The sequence below is a fragment of the Haemaphysalis longicornis genome, unplaced genomic scaffold, assembly GCF_048455015.1.
Source record: "Haemaphysalis longicornis isolate Haplotype H1 unplaced genomic scaffold, Haemaphysalis longicornis Haplotype H1 scaffold_2, whole genome shotgun sequence".
In the NCBI taxonomy this organism is placed as follows: Eukaryota; Metazoa; Arthropoda; class Arachnida; order Ixodida; family Ixodidae; genus Haemaphysalis; species Haemaphysalis longicornis.
The window spans coordinates 26,798,407-26,815,231 of NW_027526295.1; the positions used below are offsets into that span (position 1 = coordinate 26,798,407).

At 45.2% G+C, this 16,825-nt stretch overlaps 1 protein-coding gene across 1 annotated transcript in view; it reads right to left on the reverse strand.

The window, feature by feature from the left end:
* Selt (selenoprotein T) overlaps positions 1-16,662 on the reverse strand; it is a 31,577-nt gene extending 14,915 nt beyond the window's left edge. Inside the window, 3 exon segments of the mRNA XM_077697774.1 lie at positions 738-825; positions 9,544-9,781; positions 16,450-16,662. Of these exon segments, the coding sequence (XP_077553900.1) occupies positions 738-825; positions 9,544-9,781; positions 16,450-16,619 (496 nt within the window). The 5' untranslated portion in view covers positions 16,620-16,662.
* Positions 16,663-16,825: the final 163 nt, after the last annotated feature.

Consider the following 16,825-nt stretch of genomic DNA (forward strand, 5'->3'; position numbering starts at 1 on the left):
GACTTTGCTGCAAAGAGGTCCGTAATTGGCCGCTGATGCATTTGATGCAAATGATGGCTTGGTCAGCCTCATTCCCTATGTGACTTCTTTTATCAGAGCTGCCTCCTGGTCTAGTGTTATAGTCTTTTGCTTCCTGCCTGGCGCATCCATGCTGCTTGAGTCATGCGTGGAGCGTGATAAGAGATAAGGCGGAAGCAGCAACAACAACACAAACAAAAACACACATAACTTCAGCAACGGAGCTTCTGCGGCGCATGTCAGCGAGTGAACGGTTGCAGGTGAGCGCACTGCGGCCGTGCTTGCCACGTGCATTGGCTGCGTGCCGTGTACAGTGAGAGGAAGGTGGGAATGGCTTCGCAAGCGCAAGGACGCATGGTGTGCCGTCCAGCTTTGCATGCACTGCGGGAGTTTTGAACTGCTAAATGTCGCATTGCACACAGTCTCGATCCGCATTGCGCACTGTCACGATATTGGCTCACACTTCCATTCCCGAACAAAATTTGCTCGTTTACACCATAATAAGCAAATTTTAAATTTTACCTCTTTATAAAAAGGTATTAAACACTGGTTCCTATGGGGACTTTTAAGGAGAATTACAACTCGCTCATTATATCCATTATTTTGTTATAGCCCGTCTCGTTATAACGAGGTGTAACTGTACATAGCCCCTCCCCCCCTTCTGATTCGCATGGCGTGAGAAGGGAAGGAGGCAGCAAAAGGAGCCAAGTGGTACGTACCGTTGAAGTAAATCTCGAACGCCCCCGTGGAGATGAGCTTGCTCTCAATGGCCCCACACACAAAGAACAGCATGAGGCAGGAGTACAGCTGCGCACATAGGGGGTGAGGAAAAAACAGGGTGGTGTGAGGCCACCACCAATCACCCCTGACAACTGAAAACAAGGGCAGAGGAAAATAGTACATACTTCCTTCAGCCGCCTGATGTGCAAGAAACGCGAAACACTTAGGCAAGGCTCTCCTCTCAAAAATGTGCACGTCGCAAGGCGTAAACAGAACTTTAAAGCGAACGCGTTAAAGGCACCCGGAAAAGCTTTGCGAAGGTGGCAATCAAATGCATTCAGGTGCCAGAACACATAACGGGGGGATTTTTGAGCCAAGTGTGAGCCCCATACGTTGTACGGATAATTTGTAAACAATTTTTGAAGATAGCCTTTCTCAGCCAATGAGTGCGACGTCGCGGCGAGCCGATCACTGCTGACGCAACGGCGAGCCGCCCCCTGATTCGCCCAATCGCCGGCGAGGTCGGCAAAGTATGGCATTATTTTTTGAATCAGTCAATTAGTTCCCAAGAAAATTAGAGATAGTCATTTTCAGAGGAACAATAGACAAAACAGTGTTATTCATAAAACTAAAATTTTTATGTTTTGCAATTCCCTGATGAATGCAATAAGAGAATCAGTTTTTTGATGCACCGCTTCGAACTGTACTGTGTTGCGCGGCTGCAAGTATGCAAGTATTGTATCACTCCTGCCTTGGCCACCAAGAGGTGGCTGGCAATATGTAATAAATAAATAAAATAAATAATTTTACAACTCATTAAACCTTGGTGTTTGAAATAGGCATTGGAAATAGTTCCTTGGCACTGTGACACCAAAGTTTAATGAGCTGTAAAATTAGTTCCAAACCGTGCATAAAAAAAAAAAAACGTTTCTCTTATTGCATTCACCTGGGAATTGCAAATCATAAAAATTTAAGTTTTATGAATAACACTGTTTTGTCTATTGCTCCTCCAAAAATGACTATCTCTAATTTTCTTGGGAACTAATTGACTGATTCAAAAAATAATGCCATACTTGAAATAACTGGGAAAAAGTCAGAAAGACTTGCAAGTTTCACATAGTTTACTCAAAACTTAAAAGGAGCTGTTTTAAGAGCAGTGTCCCCCCTTAAAGGCATGCTACTGATCCACTTGGTTTACGCTCGTATGGTGAGATTTGCTCGATTGCTTGCACAACCACCGCATTTACAGAAAACTATAATTTTGTAGAAAATTATAGGCTGGCCCAACTCCTTACAACCATGGTAAAGTAGTGTTGGTTACGTCATTTACACGATTTCTATCACTCTCACCCAAAGCGGCATAGCATTGCCCTAGGTCGGTTACATTGCTTGGTCACACAAGGCAAATTCAAGGAGAAACTTTTCAGCAGACATTGTTATACTGCATCCTGCAGGTTCATTACTCATTTTGTCCTCGATTGATTGGTTGATTGATTATGAGGTTTTAACGCGCCAATGCTACACAGGTGATGAGGCGTGCCGTAGTGGAGGGCTCCAGATTAATTTTGACCAAGTGTACTGTTGGGCGAGTTGGTAGTTCAGTGTAAAGGATGCTACAGCGCGAAATAAAACACAGACACAGGTGGTCAAATTTTGACCACCTGGGGATCGTTAACGTGCGCCGAAATCTCAAACACCCGGGCGTTTTCACTTTTCGCCTCCACCAGAAGAACAGCAGCCACCACGGCCGGGAATCGAACCCGCGTCCTTCACTCCGCACGGTCGCAAAATGAAGAAAGACTTGTTGTCCAGCAAGCTGGTTTTTCCCTGCGCTTTTTCTGCTGTTAAACCCCCACCACAGAGTTTTTAGCTTAGCTTTCCCAGGCAGGTGTTTAGCGCAGACAAAGGAGAACTGCACTTGTGCAAGTGCACTGCGAGAGTGATGTAAGGGCCCATTTTATGACCCCAAATGTGCGTCAACAGCAGTTGCTGCCCGCCAAGGACTGCACATCGTGCGCTGTGGCTCAGCTCAGCAAAACAGCGGTGGCCAAAAAAGGGAGAATTTTAGCACGTCCTGTCTTGAGCAATGCCGGACACAGGGGCGAAGATGCCTTGAGTGCAAATTGCTTCATTAAAGGGGCCATACAGACTTGCAAGGGTTAAGGCTTGGGTGAGTTGGTGCATGATTATAAAAGGGGAACAGCGCAAACTCAGACAAGACACAAGAAGAAGGAGGTGACAAACACGAGCGCTGACTTACAACTGAGCAGTTGTACAGTTAAACCTCGTTATAACGAGACGGGCTATAACGAAATAATGGATATAACGAGCAAATCGTAATTCCCCTTGAAAGTCCCCATAGAAGCCAATGTATTTAAAACCTCGTTTTAACAAGGTAAAATTTGCCCCTTACGGGATACAACGAACAAATTTCGTCGAGAAGTCAAATTTTGAGCTAATTTTACAACAGTGCGCAACGCGGATTTGAGACAGTGCGCGACGCGGCAACTGTATTAGCAGTTCAAAACTCCCGCCACGCGCACGAAGCTGGATGGCGCGCCGTGCGGACGCTGCGCCCGCGAAGCCATTCCCACCCTCCTCTCGCTGCGCACGGCATGCAGACAATGGGGCCCTTCGATTTACAGTCTCGCACTCACCACGGGCTCCCCGAGAAGCAGTCCGACGTTCGTTTTTCCCATGTATCCCTATGGCTTCGGGGAATCCGCGGACTACCCGCGGACTATCCGCGGTGAGTACGAGCCCCAATGCACACGGCGCGCGCGGTTGCGTCGCCTTCCTGTCCCCCCTCCTCCCCTGTTCGTATCGCCGACGTCGCTTTATCGTCGTACTGCCCGCGTGATTACAACGCGAGTGCGACAGGCGGGAAGCGAAAGACTATCACGCTTGAACAGAAGAAGGCTATGATAAAAGCCGTCGCATCGGGCGCGATGGAAGGTAAGGTGCACTCCGTGGTAAGGTGGCAAGAGACTTTGACGTGTGGACGAGTACGCTGTCCACCATCAGGAGCAACCGAGAGTCCATCGTCAGCGCTGTTGCACGTGGCGTGAAAGGAAGCGCTAAGGACGGCGTCGGAGGCACTAGATGCGGTGGACGTGCTGCGCCGATACTTCGGCGCGCACGAGGGCGTGAACATAGCGGCCGCAGCTGAGCGAGCCATCGCTCGCATCAGGAAGGTGCATCAACGTCCAATTACGGACTTCTTCGTAGCCAAGTCTGTTTGAAATACGAGTTTTGAACTGCAATAAAGTAGGTTCGTGACTTTTCCTTTTTACCTCCGGAATGTGTTTATTTTACTGACTACCGCCGTGCGGCAAGATGCTATTTCGCCCGCTTTTTGTTTTAGGATGGTTTTAGGTAACTACAATGCATAATATTTGCAGTAAATGTCGGCTACGGCTATAACGAAATATTGGCTATAACGAGCAAATTGCGGCGCCCCTTCAATTTCGTTATAACGAGGTTTAACTGTAATTGTCAGTTGTAAGTCAGCGCTCGTGTTTGTCACCTTCTTCTTGTGTCTTGTCTGAGTTTGCGCTGTTCCCCTTTTATAGCCATACAGACAAAACACAAGTTTGGTTCATTTGAAAGATTGCCTCGTTAGAATCACACTGACACCACTTTTAACACACACTTCGCTCAAATAAGCTACACAATTAGGAGAAAAAGGGAATGGCCATGCGACCCACTAGCTCATTTGGCTGCGGCTGGCAAAAGCAAGCGCAAATTAGGCAGAGCTTATATGCTTTACAGGGCATCTGTAGGGGCTAGTTGGCACTGCGTAGCTAGAGTGGAAAGCGCTTAAACTTTGACTGGTAGAGCAAGGACGATAAAGACTACAAAACAGGACGAAGCACAGAGGGAATGCACTTCGTCCTGTTTTGTAGTCTTTATTGTCCTTGTTCTACCAGTCAAAGTTTAAGCCTCTCCAGTCCAGCTTATAAGCTTGCTGAGTAAGCTGTTTGCACTTAAATGTAACGCATATTCATTTTACAGCAGTGAGAATGGTAGCGTAAACAACGAAAGTTACGAAAATACACGTAAACATAGATGTACCGATGTGCACTGCTGTTGCTACTGGGCGCACTATGCTTGTTTTAGCTACACAGCAGTCCGCCACTTTGGAGTTGTCTTACACGGCACTGGCCGATTGGTGTAAGCGACGCTGTCTTACGCAACCCTGTTTGTCGAGCATACCCCACGTCTCACGAAGCGATTACTTTCTACCGTAACACACACAAGCCAGGTGCAGATACGGCCAAAAGCAAAGCAACGGCGGACAACGGTCCGCGGCTCCGTACGGCAGCACCATCTGGGAGGACTGGCGGCAAGCGAGGCTGTGGAGCCTAATGGCGCACTGGAATTTCGTTTGAATACCGCCTTTGTGACTTCACTGCAGACGTCATGAAAACGCACGATTTGGTGGGAGAATCAAAACTTTCAAACCTAAATTGATTAATTTCTCGGCGAATACAGCATCGTTAGCCACCGGACAAGCGCCGGGGGAACGATAAAGCACGAAATCTTTCGAATAAAACAAACTTGTATTTTGTCCACATGGCCCTTTTAAGTGAGGTAGTATATGCTATCCTATCCCCAAATCCAGAATAATTTCTTTCTTTAGGGAACAGGGATGGGAAAGGGGACGTTAAAAGTTTCCGCCACCTGACAGCTGCGGTGTCCAGCTGTACAAGTTGCTTCGTCACAGCAGGAAGAGCAGCAAAAATACACTATCAAAGGCGCAAGTTCCGTCCTATACTTCCTTTCTGTTTATTCGTGCAACTTCAGCTAACGTCTTCACTGAGCACTGACTAGAATCAGAAATGAAAAATAACGCTCACTCCCTCTCCATCAGGAGTCCTTCCAAACATTGGAATATGATCACCAGAATAAAGCCTTACCTTTTAAAAGACCATGTCTATCACCAGGATTTCTTTAAAAAAAATATTCTTATGCTAACGCCTTATCCACTTATGGCTCTAGTACGAATAATTCAGCAAATGACATACATACACAAGGAGATATTTTTTGCTCTCAACATGATCTTGCAAATTTAGACTTGCACTTCATTCTGTCCCACGTTCATACTAGAACACCCAAAAGCTCGACTTGCACTTGGACACAAACCTGACATTCAGTGGCTGCATTCGTGAAGTTCCTTCAGATCGAGGGAATCATAAACCAAAGAACCATAGGTTTACCCACTGTGCACTAGTTTAAATGTACTGAAGCAACAGCTTGGCCCAGTCAAGCACAGCCCAGTCAAACTGTACCTTTGCTTTTAAGTGTGCAATTATTTCCTTTTCAAATTTTTACAAGCTATTGTTTATGATGCTACGCATGTTGCAACTAGGTAGCCCATTTATGACAGATTAACCGCATTTTAAATAAATAAGTACCAGTTGGCGTCTTTACACTGATGCAAGCAACACCTCACAAATGGCAGGTGTTTCTGCACTATTTACACTACCGATTCCCTCGGTAGAATGGGCAGATGATGAGCTTGAGACGACGCTGCTTTGCACAATAATCTGCACACGCATGGCTCTTTCAGCACTGAAATTTCAGTCTGGTGACGAAATCTTTCCTCTCCTTGTTCTTTGCATCCAGCCATGCGTCAAACCCTGTTGGCTGTTTCAAGGTCAAATATGCTGGACCGGTTCGTAGATATCCCTGCACTCTCTCTCGAGATCAATTGCAGGATTTGCGCAGAAATGAACAAAAAGTGTGCAGCTGGTACAGGCAGCAACCAGAAACAGCAACGACGATAAACTGCAAAATCGCTCAGGAATTGCAGGCAGCACGGAACTTACATTTAGGGGGGACACACGGATTGGGCCGCGGAAATTGTCGAATGAAATCGGTTTTCGAAAACTGCCTGCTCTGGCATCGACAACTCTTATTCTAGGCGGTATAAAAATATTGTGCTGGAAAACGGCCCCTAAAGGCGCTAGAAAAATTGTTTTGACAGCAGAGACAGAAGTGAAACCGATCGCGATGATTGAAAAACACCCATTTTCGCAAAGTCACATCAGACGAAGGGGCAAAAGCCCAAGAGGCCATTCCCTAACAAGGACAGCAAGGACTATGTGTCCCTTTGAGGGACACCAAGTACTCCGTAAACTTTGAGAGCCGTTTTCTCAAAAGTGCGTTCCCTGTTGCTCGTGGAGAGGACACCACCGCAACAACTGGACAGATTTAGTTCTTGTTTTTTTTTTTTTTTTAATCCTTGAAGTGTTCTGCAGGGTATGACATTTCTTGATTTTCAATTTGGGGCGTTGTTATTTTTTTTATTTAGTATTTATGCCAATGCTCGCTGTGTCCGAATGGTTACAGGTGAAAATAATGCTGTATATAAAAGAAACAGGCTTTAAAAACAAATTCTAAGAATGTCAATACCCTGTAGTGTTCTGTTTGCTACAATTTAAAAGTATTCAGGCCTTCCTGCCCTGTTTCGCCACTTTACAAGGCTTTCCACGAGCGGGCAAGATCTAACTCAAAAACTGCTGAACATACCATCACCATTTGGAGAGCTTTCCAAACTGCCTACCAAATTTCATTACACTACGCCAAGAAATAAGAAAGTTTGCTCCGATCCATACCTCCCCCCTTAATTAAGGAATCTGCATTTGACAGTCAGCAACTTGAATGCCCTCTACAAATGAGCCAGCTGAAAAGTGCAAAACAAAATCGTGTATCTGTGACAACCTTGTTTAACTCACGCATACCCAATTTGGAGGCGATAGAAGTATATAGTGGGGTACATCAACAATGCAATGTACAAAATTCCGCTACCTAACTTGCGGTCATATTCTAGCATTAATGCTCCATGGACTTGCTTTGAGCTTCCCGAAATGGTACTGGGCTCAGCACTAAAGAGGCGGGGTGCGCTGACATGACATTATTAAGGCCATTTTCTTTCGAGTCTAAAACCACACATACAGTAGTTTTCCATGTGCCTGGTGCGTGTCCTGGCTTTCTCGCACAACACTGGTGCTGTGCAAAAGAGCCAACTTCATAGTGCGCACTTCTCAAGACCAAAAGAATGCACGTCGTCATCGTCATCATTGTCATCATCATCAGGTTCTGTCTACGTCCCACTGCAGGGCAAAGGCCTCTCACATGGATCTCCAGTTACCCCGGTCCTGTGCTAGCTGTGACCAACTTATGCCCGCAAACTCCTCGATCTCATCTCCCCATCTACCTTTCTGCCACCTTCTGCACGCTCGACTTCTCTAGGGATCATCATCAGCATCATCCTATTTATGTCCAGTGCAAGGAGGAGGCCTCTAAAACCTCGTGCCTGCACAGCAACAAGCAACTGCTAGCCGCCTGATCTTTCTTACATCATTACTCCATCAAGTTAGATCCATCTTCTTAGATCCCCACTGAAGTTCCATACATGATATGCAGCAAAGCCACCCCCACAGTTTGGGAGAGAAATAATATGCAGTATTTTCCCAGGGTTCGTACAGGCTTCAAAAGCAAAATTTCAAGGGTTTTCAAGGACTTTCAAGGACCAGAAAACACATTTTCAAGGTTCCCATCTAATGTTTTATCTGGGATTATTTATAACCTTTCCAACACAATGCAAAAGTTTTTTATTGCACAATACCTAAGCACATTAGTGCACATTTAGATAGGTGCTAATGGGTTCGTAAATGCTCCCCCAGCTTTATTTTTTTTATTTCATGGCTGGTATTTACAGGTTTTTCTTTTTTTCTCTGTGTTTTTCTGATGCTGTTTGATTTCTAAACTTAGTTCATGTTGCCTGCATCTCCTGTTTTGTCAGCAAGAGCATCAGCTGGAGCAAGTATTGCTTCAAGGCAGGATGAACCATGTGCACGTCTACCATTTGCACGTAAAAGCAAACGTAGATGGAGCGTATGAGGCACAGACTAGATGGAAGATGCAAGATAGAGAACAGAAGTTGGCTTTCACTGGATTGTATCATGATATGGATTGGATGACAAGTGCCTGCTCCCAATGTTGCCTTGTAATAATGAAAATCCACCAAATGTGTAATTTCACACAATACACTGAACTTGATTGTTGTTACAATGTTTCCTTACATTTGTTAACACCTAAAATCCACGACAAACACTTCAAATTCTTGTGAAAAGGCAGGGCCATTGATTCTCTCCGGAAAATTCAAGGGTATTCAAGGACCATTTAAAAATTCCAGGAATTTCCAGGACTTGAAATCGACACTTCTAAATTCAAGGGTTTTCGAGGTTTTCAAGGACCTGTGTGAACCCTGTTTCCGGTATGTTGGCATTTCCTTCCTGCAGCATCCTCTAGCCACACCCTAGCATACCGTATTTTCGCACGTATAACCCGCCCCTGCATATAATCTACACCCCCACTGTCAGCCTTCCGGAGAAGAAAAAAAAAATCCTCACGTACTGCCCGCACATTTGATACAGGAAAGGCTGCACCAAAGCTACTGCTCAAGCAACACATCACATACTATGTAGACAGAAGAAGTGCACATTTAGCAAGTACAATGCACTGACGGCAAGGCTAAATAAAGTCCCAATCGCTAATACAAACCAGCTGCTAGAGTGCGCTCGTCCTTGTTTCTTCATCCTTGTATGTTTTGTGCAGTCGCTGCCACGGAAGGCTCAGTCAGTGTTACTGCGTGGGAGAGTTTCATGGCACAGCGCGCATTGCCGCGAAGCTGCGCATTAACCACACCCCCACTTTGCCACTGAAATTTTCGCATTTTTGGTGCGGGTTATACGCGCGAAAACACGGCAGTCCTCCCCCAGCCCTCGTAGAACACACCTTGTTGGAGAGCATCCAGAGGAAGAAGGGCGGGGTGCGGTGGCCCATGCGGGCGAAGGGGTCCACCCCGAGCAGCACCAGGGCCAGGAGGGCCAGCTTGAGCAGCGACAGGGCGTGCGCCAGCTGCATGCGGGGCGGGGGCGGGGGGAAGGCGTCCCCCTCCACCGACAGCTGCGGGTACTTCTCCAGCAGCAGGCCCGCGTACTGCTCAAAGGCCCGCCGGTAGCCTCACGAGTGGCTGCGCACAGAGAGGGTTGGTTGGAGAAAACAAAAAGGTGTACTAGAGGGCAGTCATCGCAATCAACTGCCATTTCCCCTACATTGCACACTCAGCTTTTGTCTACGAAAACCTTTTCAAAGCCCCACACACAAAAAATTTACCTTTTACACACGTTTATGCAAGCGCGAAATGCTGCACTGCAAGTAAACGAAGCATGGTCCCATCCGTGTAGCCGACTGCAGTCCAGTCAGCCAGTTCACGTCATCAGACGGAACGAGCAGAAACCCAACTGGTGGCACATCTTCAAAGAAATTAAGAAGACTGCAAGGGAACATGGACAGAGAAACACAAGTAGACTGGACGATTGATTGATTGTAGGGTTTAACGCACCAACGCAACGCAGGCGATGATGAGGCACGCCATAGTGGAGGGCTCTGGATTAACTTTGACCGCCTGGGGATCTTTAATGTGCGCCGATATCTCGTACACACGGGCGTTGTTGCTTTTTGCCTCCATCAGAAAAGCCGCCACCACAGCCGGGAATCGAACCCACATCCTCGTGCTCAGCAGCAAGTAGACTGGACGAGCACTCACTACCAACTCGTGAGCGCTCATCAACTCAACATATGTTTGTCTGTCCACGTCCTTTGCACTCTTTTTGATTTCTTGAAAGCCATGAACCAACTTGCCCAACAAAGCATTTAACTTGTAGTACGTGATGGCATCAATGCAGAAGAGTTTGCTCCCACCTATGGGTCCCATTTATAGCTGCAAAATGCAAGCACAAAAGAGAAAAAAAAAAAATAAAAGGGCCATTTTTTCAAGCAATTCCGTGCAACTTTTATAGCCTTGTGTGGCTCACTGAGTAGGGGCGGTTGCCTCCTAAGTCCAGACAGCAAAGTGGCTTTAGGGATTAGGCTCATGGGAAAAGGAATAGAGAAGCCCTGGGCTAACAAACTTACAGGTCTTCCAAGTGAAGCACTCGCGAGTCTAACCCTACCTATCGTCTGCAAGAACAGAACGAAAAAAGATACATAACAAAATGGGGCTTTGCATCGCTGCTTGCACAGCACTTCGCCATAAGCAACGTGCACCCTCTGTCAAAATTTTCTAGGCCTAACCTAAGCCTACTGGAGCGCAAAGTGTTCAAGGAATAATCTTTACCTTTAAATGTGACAAAAACATGCACCGACATTAAGAAAGAACGGTGTTTTCTCTAGCTTTCTGGGACTAAATGTTCTAGCCTCGCTTGGGACGTAAGCTTGCACATTGCATTTTTTTGCGGCATGCGCACTTTCGACTTGGCCTACAAATTTTGACGAAGACTCTACACGCTGGGCATATCACACCTGGTCCACAATAATTGTGAATTACCGCTGACTTAGTCACATTTCATGCAAAGGTAATGAACATAACAGTGAAAAGAGAAGGCATACAAAAGGAAACACAGCCTGCAAGAATGTTGCAGTGCCCTTTAATTCACTTCGGTTAAGTCATTACGATATGTTAGAAAATTGGCCCCATCTATTCATTTATTTTATTTATTCAATACTGCAGGCCATACGTGGCCCAAGCAGGAGTGGGGGTGTACGCAAATTGTTACATTGACAGTAAACATAGACATCAAGGGTAAACATACAGATGTGCATTGCACAAAACTGCAAAGGGGAGAAAAAAAAAAACAAAGATGCAAGTGTGATTAAACAGGTCAGAGAAAAAAAAAATGGTGGGGTTGGGGTGAGGGGTCATTACACAAATCTAGTGAAAGAATTAATCTTGTAACTGCTCAATACAGGAACGCACATTTCTTGACATAAACATTTCAGGACGAAGCGCATTCTAGTCACTTATAGTACGAGGGGAAAAAAGAGTGTTTGAAGTTGTTTGTGCGAGCAAAAACCAGAGTGAATTTTAGAGGGTGATAGTTCCCAGTTGGGCAGCATGAAAGAGGCTGCAAGTACAATGAAGGATCGAGCAGAAATTCGCGGTTCCAGAGTTGGTAGAGAAGCTTAAGTCTGGCTAATTTCCCGCGAGCTTGCAGTGTCATTATGTTGTTTATTTTCATTAAATTGGTTGGGGAATCATTATGACGGTAACGGTTGTAAAAGAAACGTCCAGCAAGTCTCTGGATTCACTCGAGTTTATTGATGTCCTTCTTAGTGTGAGGATCCCAAACAATAGCTGCGTAATCTAGAATGGAGTCTTACAAGAGTCTCCTGACCAACCCAAGTTAACCAACAAACTGAAGTAGTGCCTTCCGGGAACTGAAATGTTTGAGCAAAAAATAACGCACGGCTAAGTGAACATCACCACTTGCTCTGCTGCGCATCACAGAACGTATATGTCAGAAAATGATCCCTCAAATATTTCTGCATCCAAGGAGTGAATGAGTACCTAAAAATGCTACAGGTTCTATCAAATTTCTTTCAACCTGAAAGCTCACCAATTTTTTTGAACAATTTCGTATGCAAATAAATGTGCATCTTACTAAAGATCATCCAAATTTCCCAACATTCTTTTCACTTAAAACATCCTGTGGTCCAAGGGATGCAATTTTGTTATACTTTAGGTTTGTCCTAGAAACGGGTCACGAGACTTGCCGATTACAAATTAGTAGAAGAACCACCCATTCACAAAAGTGGACATATTCCCTCGCCTTACAACTATTGACGCTTACTTTTTGTACGGTTATGGTGCAAAATGCTCTCGCACGTATTAAACTCGCACACGTACAATCACCTGGTGGAACACAATCGTCACATTCATTTCTCTGGACTTAAATTTGAAGGTTATTCAGCCCATGTAAAGTTGTTCCAAAACAAACACTATAAAATAGAAGAGATGGCACAAGAAATACCAAACACGAGTTCACTTCTTTTGTGCTATTCGTTCAGGCCGCTCGGCAGTTAAACTGTCAGTGCATGCACGCAAGAGAAAAACATCTGCAGCTTGAATAAGAAGGAAATGTCAAACAGTCTCTCAAAATGCCACAGCCAAGGCTCTGTTGAGGTCCGCAGACTTTCACTTTAATAGAAAACAGCCCTCAACATAAACGAATATATTTGTGATGAAGACGTAGAGCGTAAATTCTAGGGCTCCCACTTCTCCCTGTTGAGGGACTCGTATAGCAGCTTTTCCTCTTTTCCTCCACTAATGGCTCCCCTTTCTCTGTAAATACATTGAGGTCTGGCTTGTCTGCGGGCAAAAACAAATGAACATGGAACAAAGCGAAGCCAAGCGACTGCCTACATTTAGCCACAAAATGAAGGAGAAAAAATGTAGCTTCATCACATTAATAAAGTTAAATTAACAGACAAATGTACTGGAATACACTCGTATTTGTGCGGCTATCGATGGCTCCTTTGGACCAAGCCAGAGAATCTAACGATGAGTGACAAGTTGGACATCCCGACAAAGATGAACAAAGTTACACGATGTGAGTGATAGGTTAGACAAGAGGAGTATGTCACAAGGAGTGTTGCAAGAGGGCCTGCGGCTGTCTCTCAATAGTCTGCATTAACTTGTATTGAGGCCTCAATATATGGTTGATGATGATGATGTCAGGTTTTCTTGGTGCAAGGGCATCAAGGCCAAAGAGCACCAGTACTATGATGAGGATTAGTTCACCACAAAAATGAAGCAGAGACTGTATATAATAGTAGGTGATAAAATTTATCTATGCATAAAAACTACATAGTTAAATTTTTTTGGTGTAAAGGACCAAGTAAAAACAAATGTCACTGTGACATGAATTTACGGGCCTCCGTCCTTGCGGTAGCAACACCACATCCTTTAGGGTTGAAAGGTGAAATGGTGTATGTTTCATATCATCCATGACATCAACACAACAAAATACCTAACGCCATGCCACGGAAGAAACCTGAGAGGCATAAACGATGACACATACGAATTGCCGCAACAGCGTGTCAATGTATATGCAAATTCGTTTTTTCCAAAAACAATTCGCCAGTGGAATGCTCTGCCATTACCACAGGTTCACTGTCATTCACTGGAAAAATTTGAGGATGGGCTCAAAGATTTTTTTCTGTAAGCATGGTCTACTATTTTCATTTATTTCCCTTTGTTTGTATGCCTACTACGACTGCATTTTTCTTTGGCCTCAATGTCGGTATTTTCAATGTATGCCATGTAACATCTCCTGGTTGATGTGTTGCTGTTTAAATCGCTGTATGATTTTAAGGTATTGATGCCTGACATTCTTAGTATGTCACGCCCCTGTAACAGCCGAAAGGCTAACAGTATTCCGAAAATAATTAAAATAAATAAATATCTTAACAAATCTATGTCTGACAAGTACTTAAAAATATGGTTAAGAGAAAGAATTGGTTCATCCGATAGAAATAGCAGTGGATGTTGAGGTATCATGCGTGTATACAATTCTGGAAAGTGGCGCTTTCTTTGCAGCTCCAGTATTTTGCATCCCACTAGTACATGAATGACGGATAACAACCCTCCACATCTCGAGTAACGTGGCTGTTCTGTACCTCTCAATAGGTACGCATGTCTAGCACGGGTATGGCCTATCCACAGTCTACAGAGACCTGCCTCAATTACCCTTTCTCGTTTATCAGTGACTGATTCACCTATTCTAGGTTTTATCATACACGACTTATTCGTTTTTTTCCCTGTTCCACCCTTCCTGCCAATGGTCACGCCGTCTTTTCTGAACACAGGATTTAACATCCTCACAAGGCACGCATCGAACATGTAGGTTACTTTGAACAGCAGCCGCGACAGCATTTCCGTCTGCTTCTTCATTTCCGGCTATGCCGCAGTGGCTCGGAACTCAACAGACTGTGATTTCCAGGTTTTGCTTGTATGCTAAGCAGAGCTGCTCTAGAAGCCTATTAAAAACGATTTCTCTCTGCGCCCCTCACAGCCTGCTTTTAACGGAGATAACAGTTGGCCCCATCGTGTCACCAACCAGCCACAAATAAAAAACACTCCAAACAGACAAGTGGCGGGAGCTGCAGTCGTTTAGTGCGCCAGAATAGGTGCTGCAGTATGCCTCCGTTGACGCCAGCTGCAGCCGGCCAGACAAGCCCTCCACATGCGTGCGTGTGGCTCAGAAATGGGATGCCGTGCTAATCATTAAAAACAGTTTTGCAGAAGCAGGACAGTTTAGAATAAAAAAGAATAGAAAGAAGAGCCATTTCCTTTGCGCCTACACATGCACTTGTGCCTCGCACACGCTAGCGCAGAAAGCGGGGATAGCAACATTTAGATTACTGGCAACTGAATTACAATTACTCAAACATTGCCCAGCTTTTCTCCTTGGTTCCAACTTGCTCGCTCACAATACTCAAACACAAAATATGTACTTTCGAACGTAGTAAGGGCTTTTCCGCTTGGTTCTAACTGACCTCCTTTCATGCTCACACTACTGAAGCATCAAACATGTCCTTTATGACGACCAAAAGATTTGTAAAGTTCCACTAGCCATCCTCCCCTGATTATGAAATGAACACTACAGAAGCGCTACACCCCTGAAATGACACCAAAACTTACTGAATAACTTTGATATTGTAACACGTAAGTATTCCTGTTAATAAAACAGCTAAAAATAAAGTCCAGACCAAGATCCTCGGAGGCTTTTTCCCTCTTGGAGACCTTTGAAAGCATCAACGTTAGTCCACTTAATTTTTATTTAGGAAACAAATCAGTCAACTACGCCACAAGCCAGTGAAAGAAAAATAACAGGGCCAGCTTCGGCCTAAAATGGGGACTTTCGGCCACTACATTTACATGTAGATATAACACGTTCTGGGGGAGCAGCCCCTCAAAGCGAAACCAAGGCGAGGATTACTGCTTTTCACTTGGACTGATCGCGATACTCGCTTGGAGACATGTGGCTTCGCGAAATGACATGCATGCGCCCATGTTCCCAATCAACACGTGTCATAGCGCTCTTCTCTAAACCGTCATTGACGGATCGAAAGACATGTCCCCTCGGCAATCGCACAAGGGCAGTTGACGGACGCAAAATGAAAGATAGCATGCAGGAGACAGATGTTTAAACAGGCTTTCACAAAAGCACAACGCTATTGTGCCAGGGCACGCGGCATTCGCACCTCACTTGAGACACGGTCGACTACGCGGTTGGTTTACGGGAGCAGCGACCTAATAGGAGACACGTGACGGACGCGCCCATTTCTTCGTCGTCGCTAAAGGTCGCGTAGCTCGACGGGTCGTCAAATGCTGGAAGAACTTCGCAAAAACGAAAATCGTACAGTTATAACAGCAGGATACGAGACACGTTCGATACAGTGGCTGACGTTCCGAACCAGTCGCAGCAGCCTTTCACGCTCAGAAAAAAAAAAAATCATAGCTGGCAGCGGAACTAACTCGAATTATTGCATCACATACAGCGAAGAAATATAACCTTTCTGCAGTATTTCTGAGCTATCGGCGGAGCACGCGAGCCCGATGTTTGACGCAAGTCCGTTGCGCCAAGCATCGAACGTTAAGCCAGGCGGCAACTGCGCGGCGGACAGATAAGCAAAGATACAATCAAATCCGGGGGAAAAGAGCGTGCCGGAGATAAGGTCGAAGACCGTTCAGGGACGAATACGATCAGGCGGTCGAACGTAGTCAACATCTTTTTGTTTTCCGTGTTGACCGGTGCCCGAAGGAAGCACTGCGCGAATCGTCGTCGTCGTACTCACCAGTACAGAAATCTTAGTTTAGGATTCGCGAAATCCGTCTTGAAACTCGTCTTCGGGATCTCCTTCATCTGTGTTGTGCTCTGCTCTCCGCTGAGGAAGAAATCCTGCAGGCTGTACGCGAGAAATAGTAAAAACACGCCGCCGTAGAAGAGCTTGGAATTATCGGCCATCTCTGACCGATGACGAGCCGAACCTGGATTGGATCAGCTCAGTCTACGCGACTTTGGCTCCGTTTGCTTTTGTCTGGATTGTTTTCTATTTTCGAGATAAAATGTTTTGATCGTGTTTCTAAAATACGATAAAATAATCGTAATTAGAATTGTAATTTATAACATTGCAAATGAGCGTTTGGGTGTTTATTTTTGTTTTGTTTATT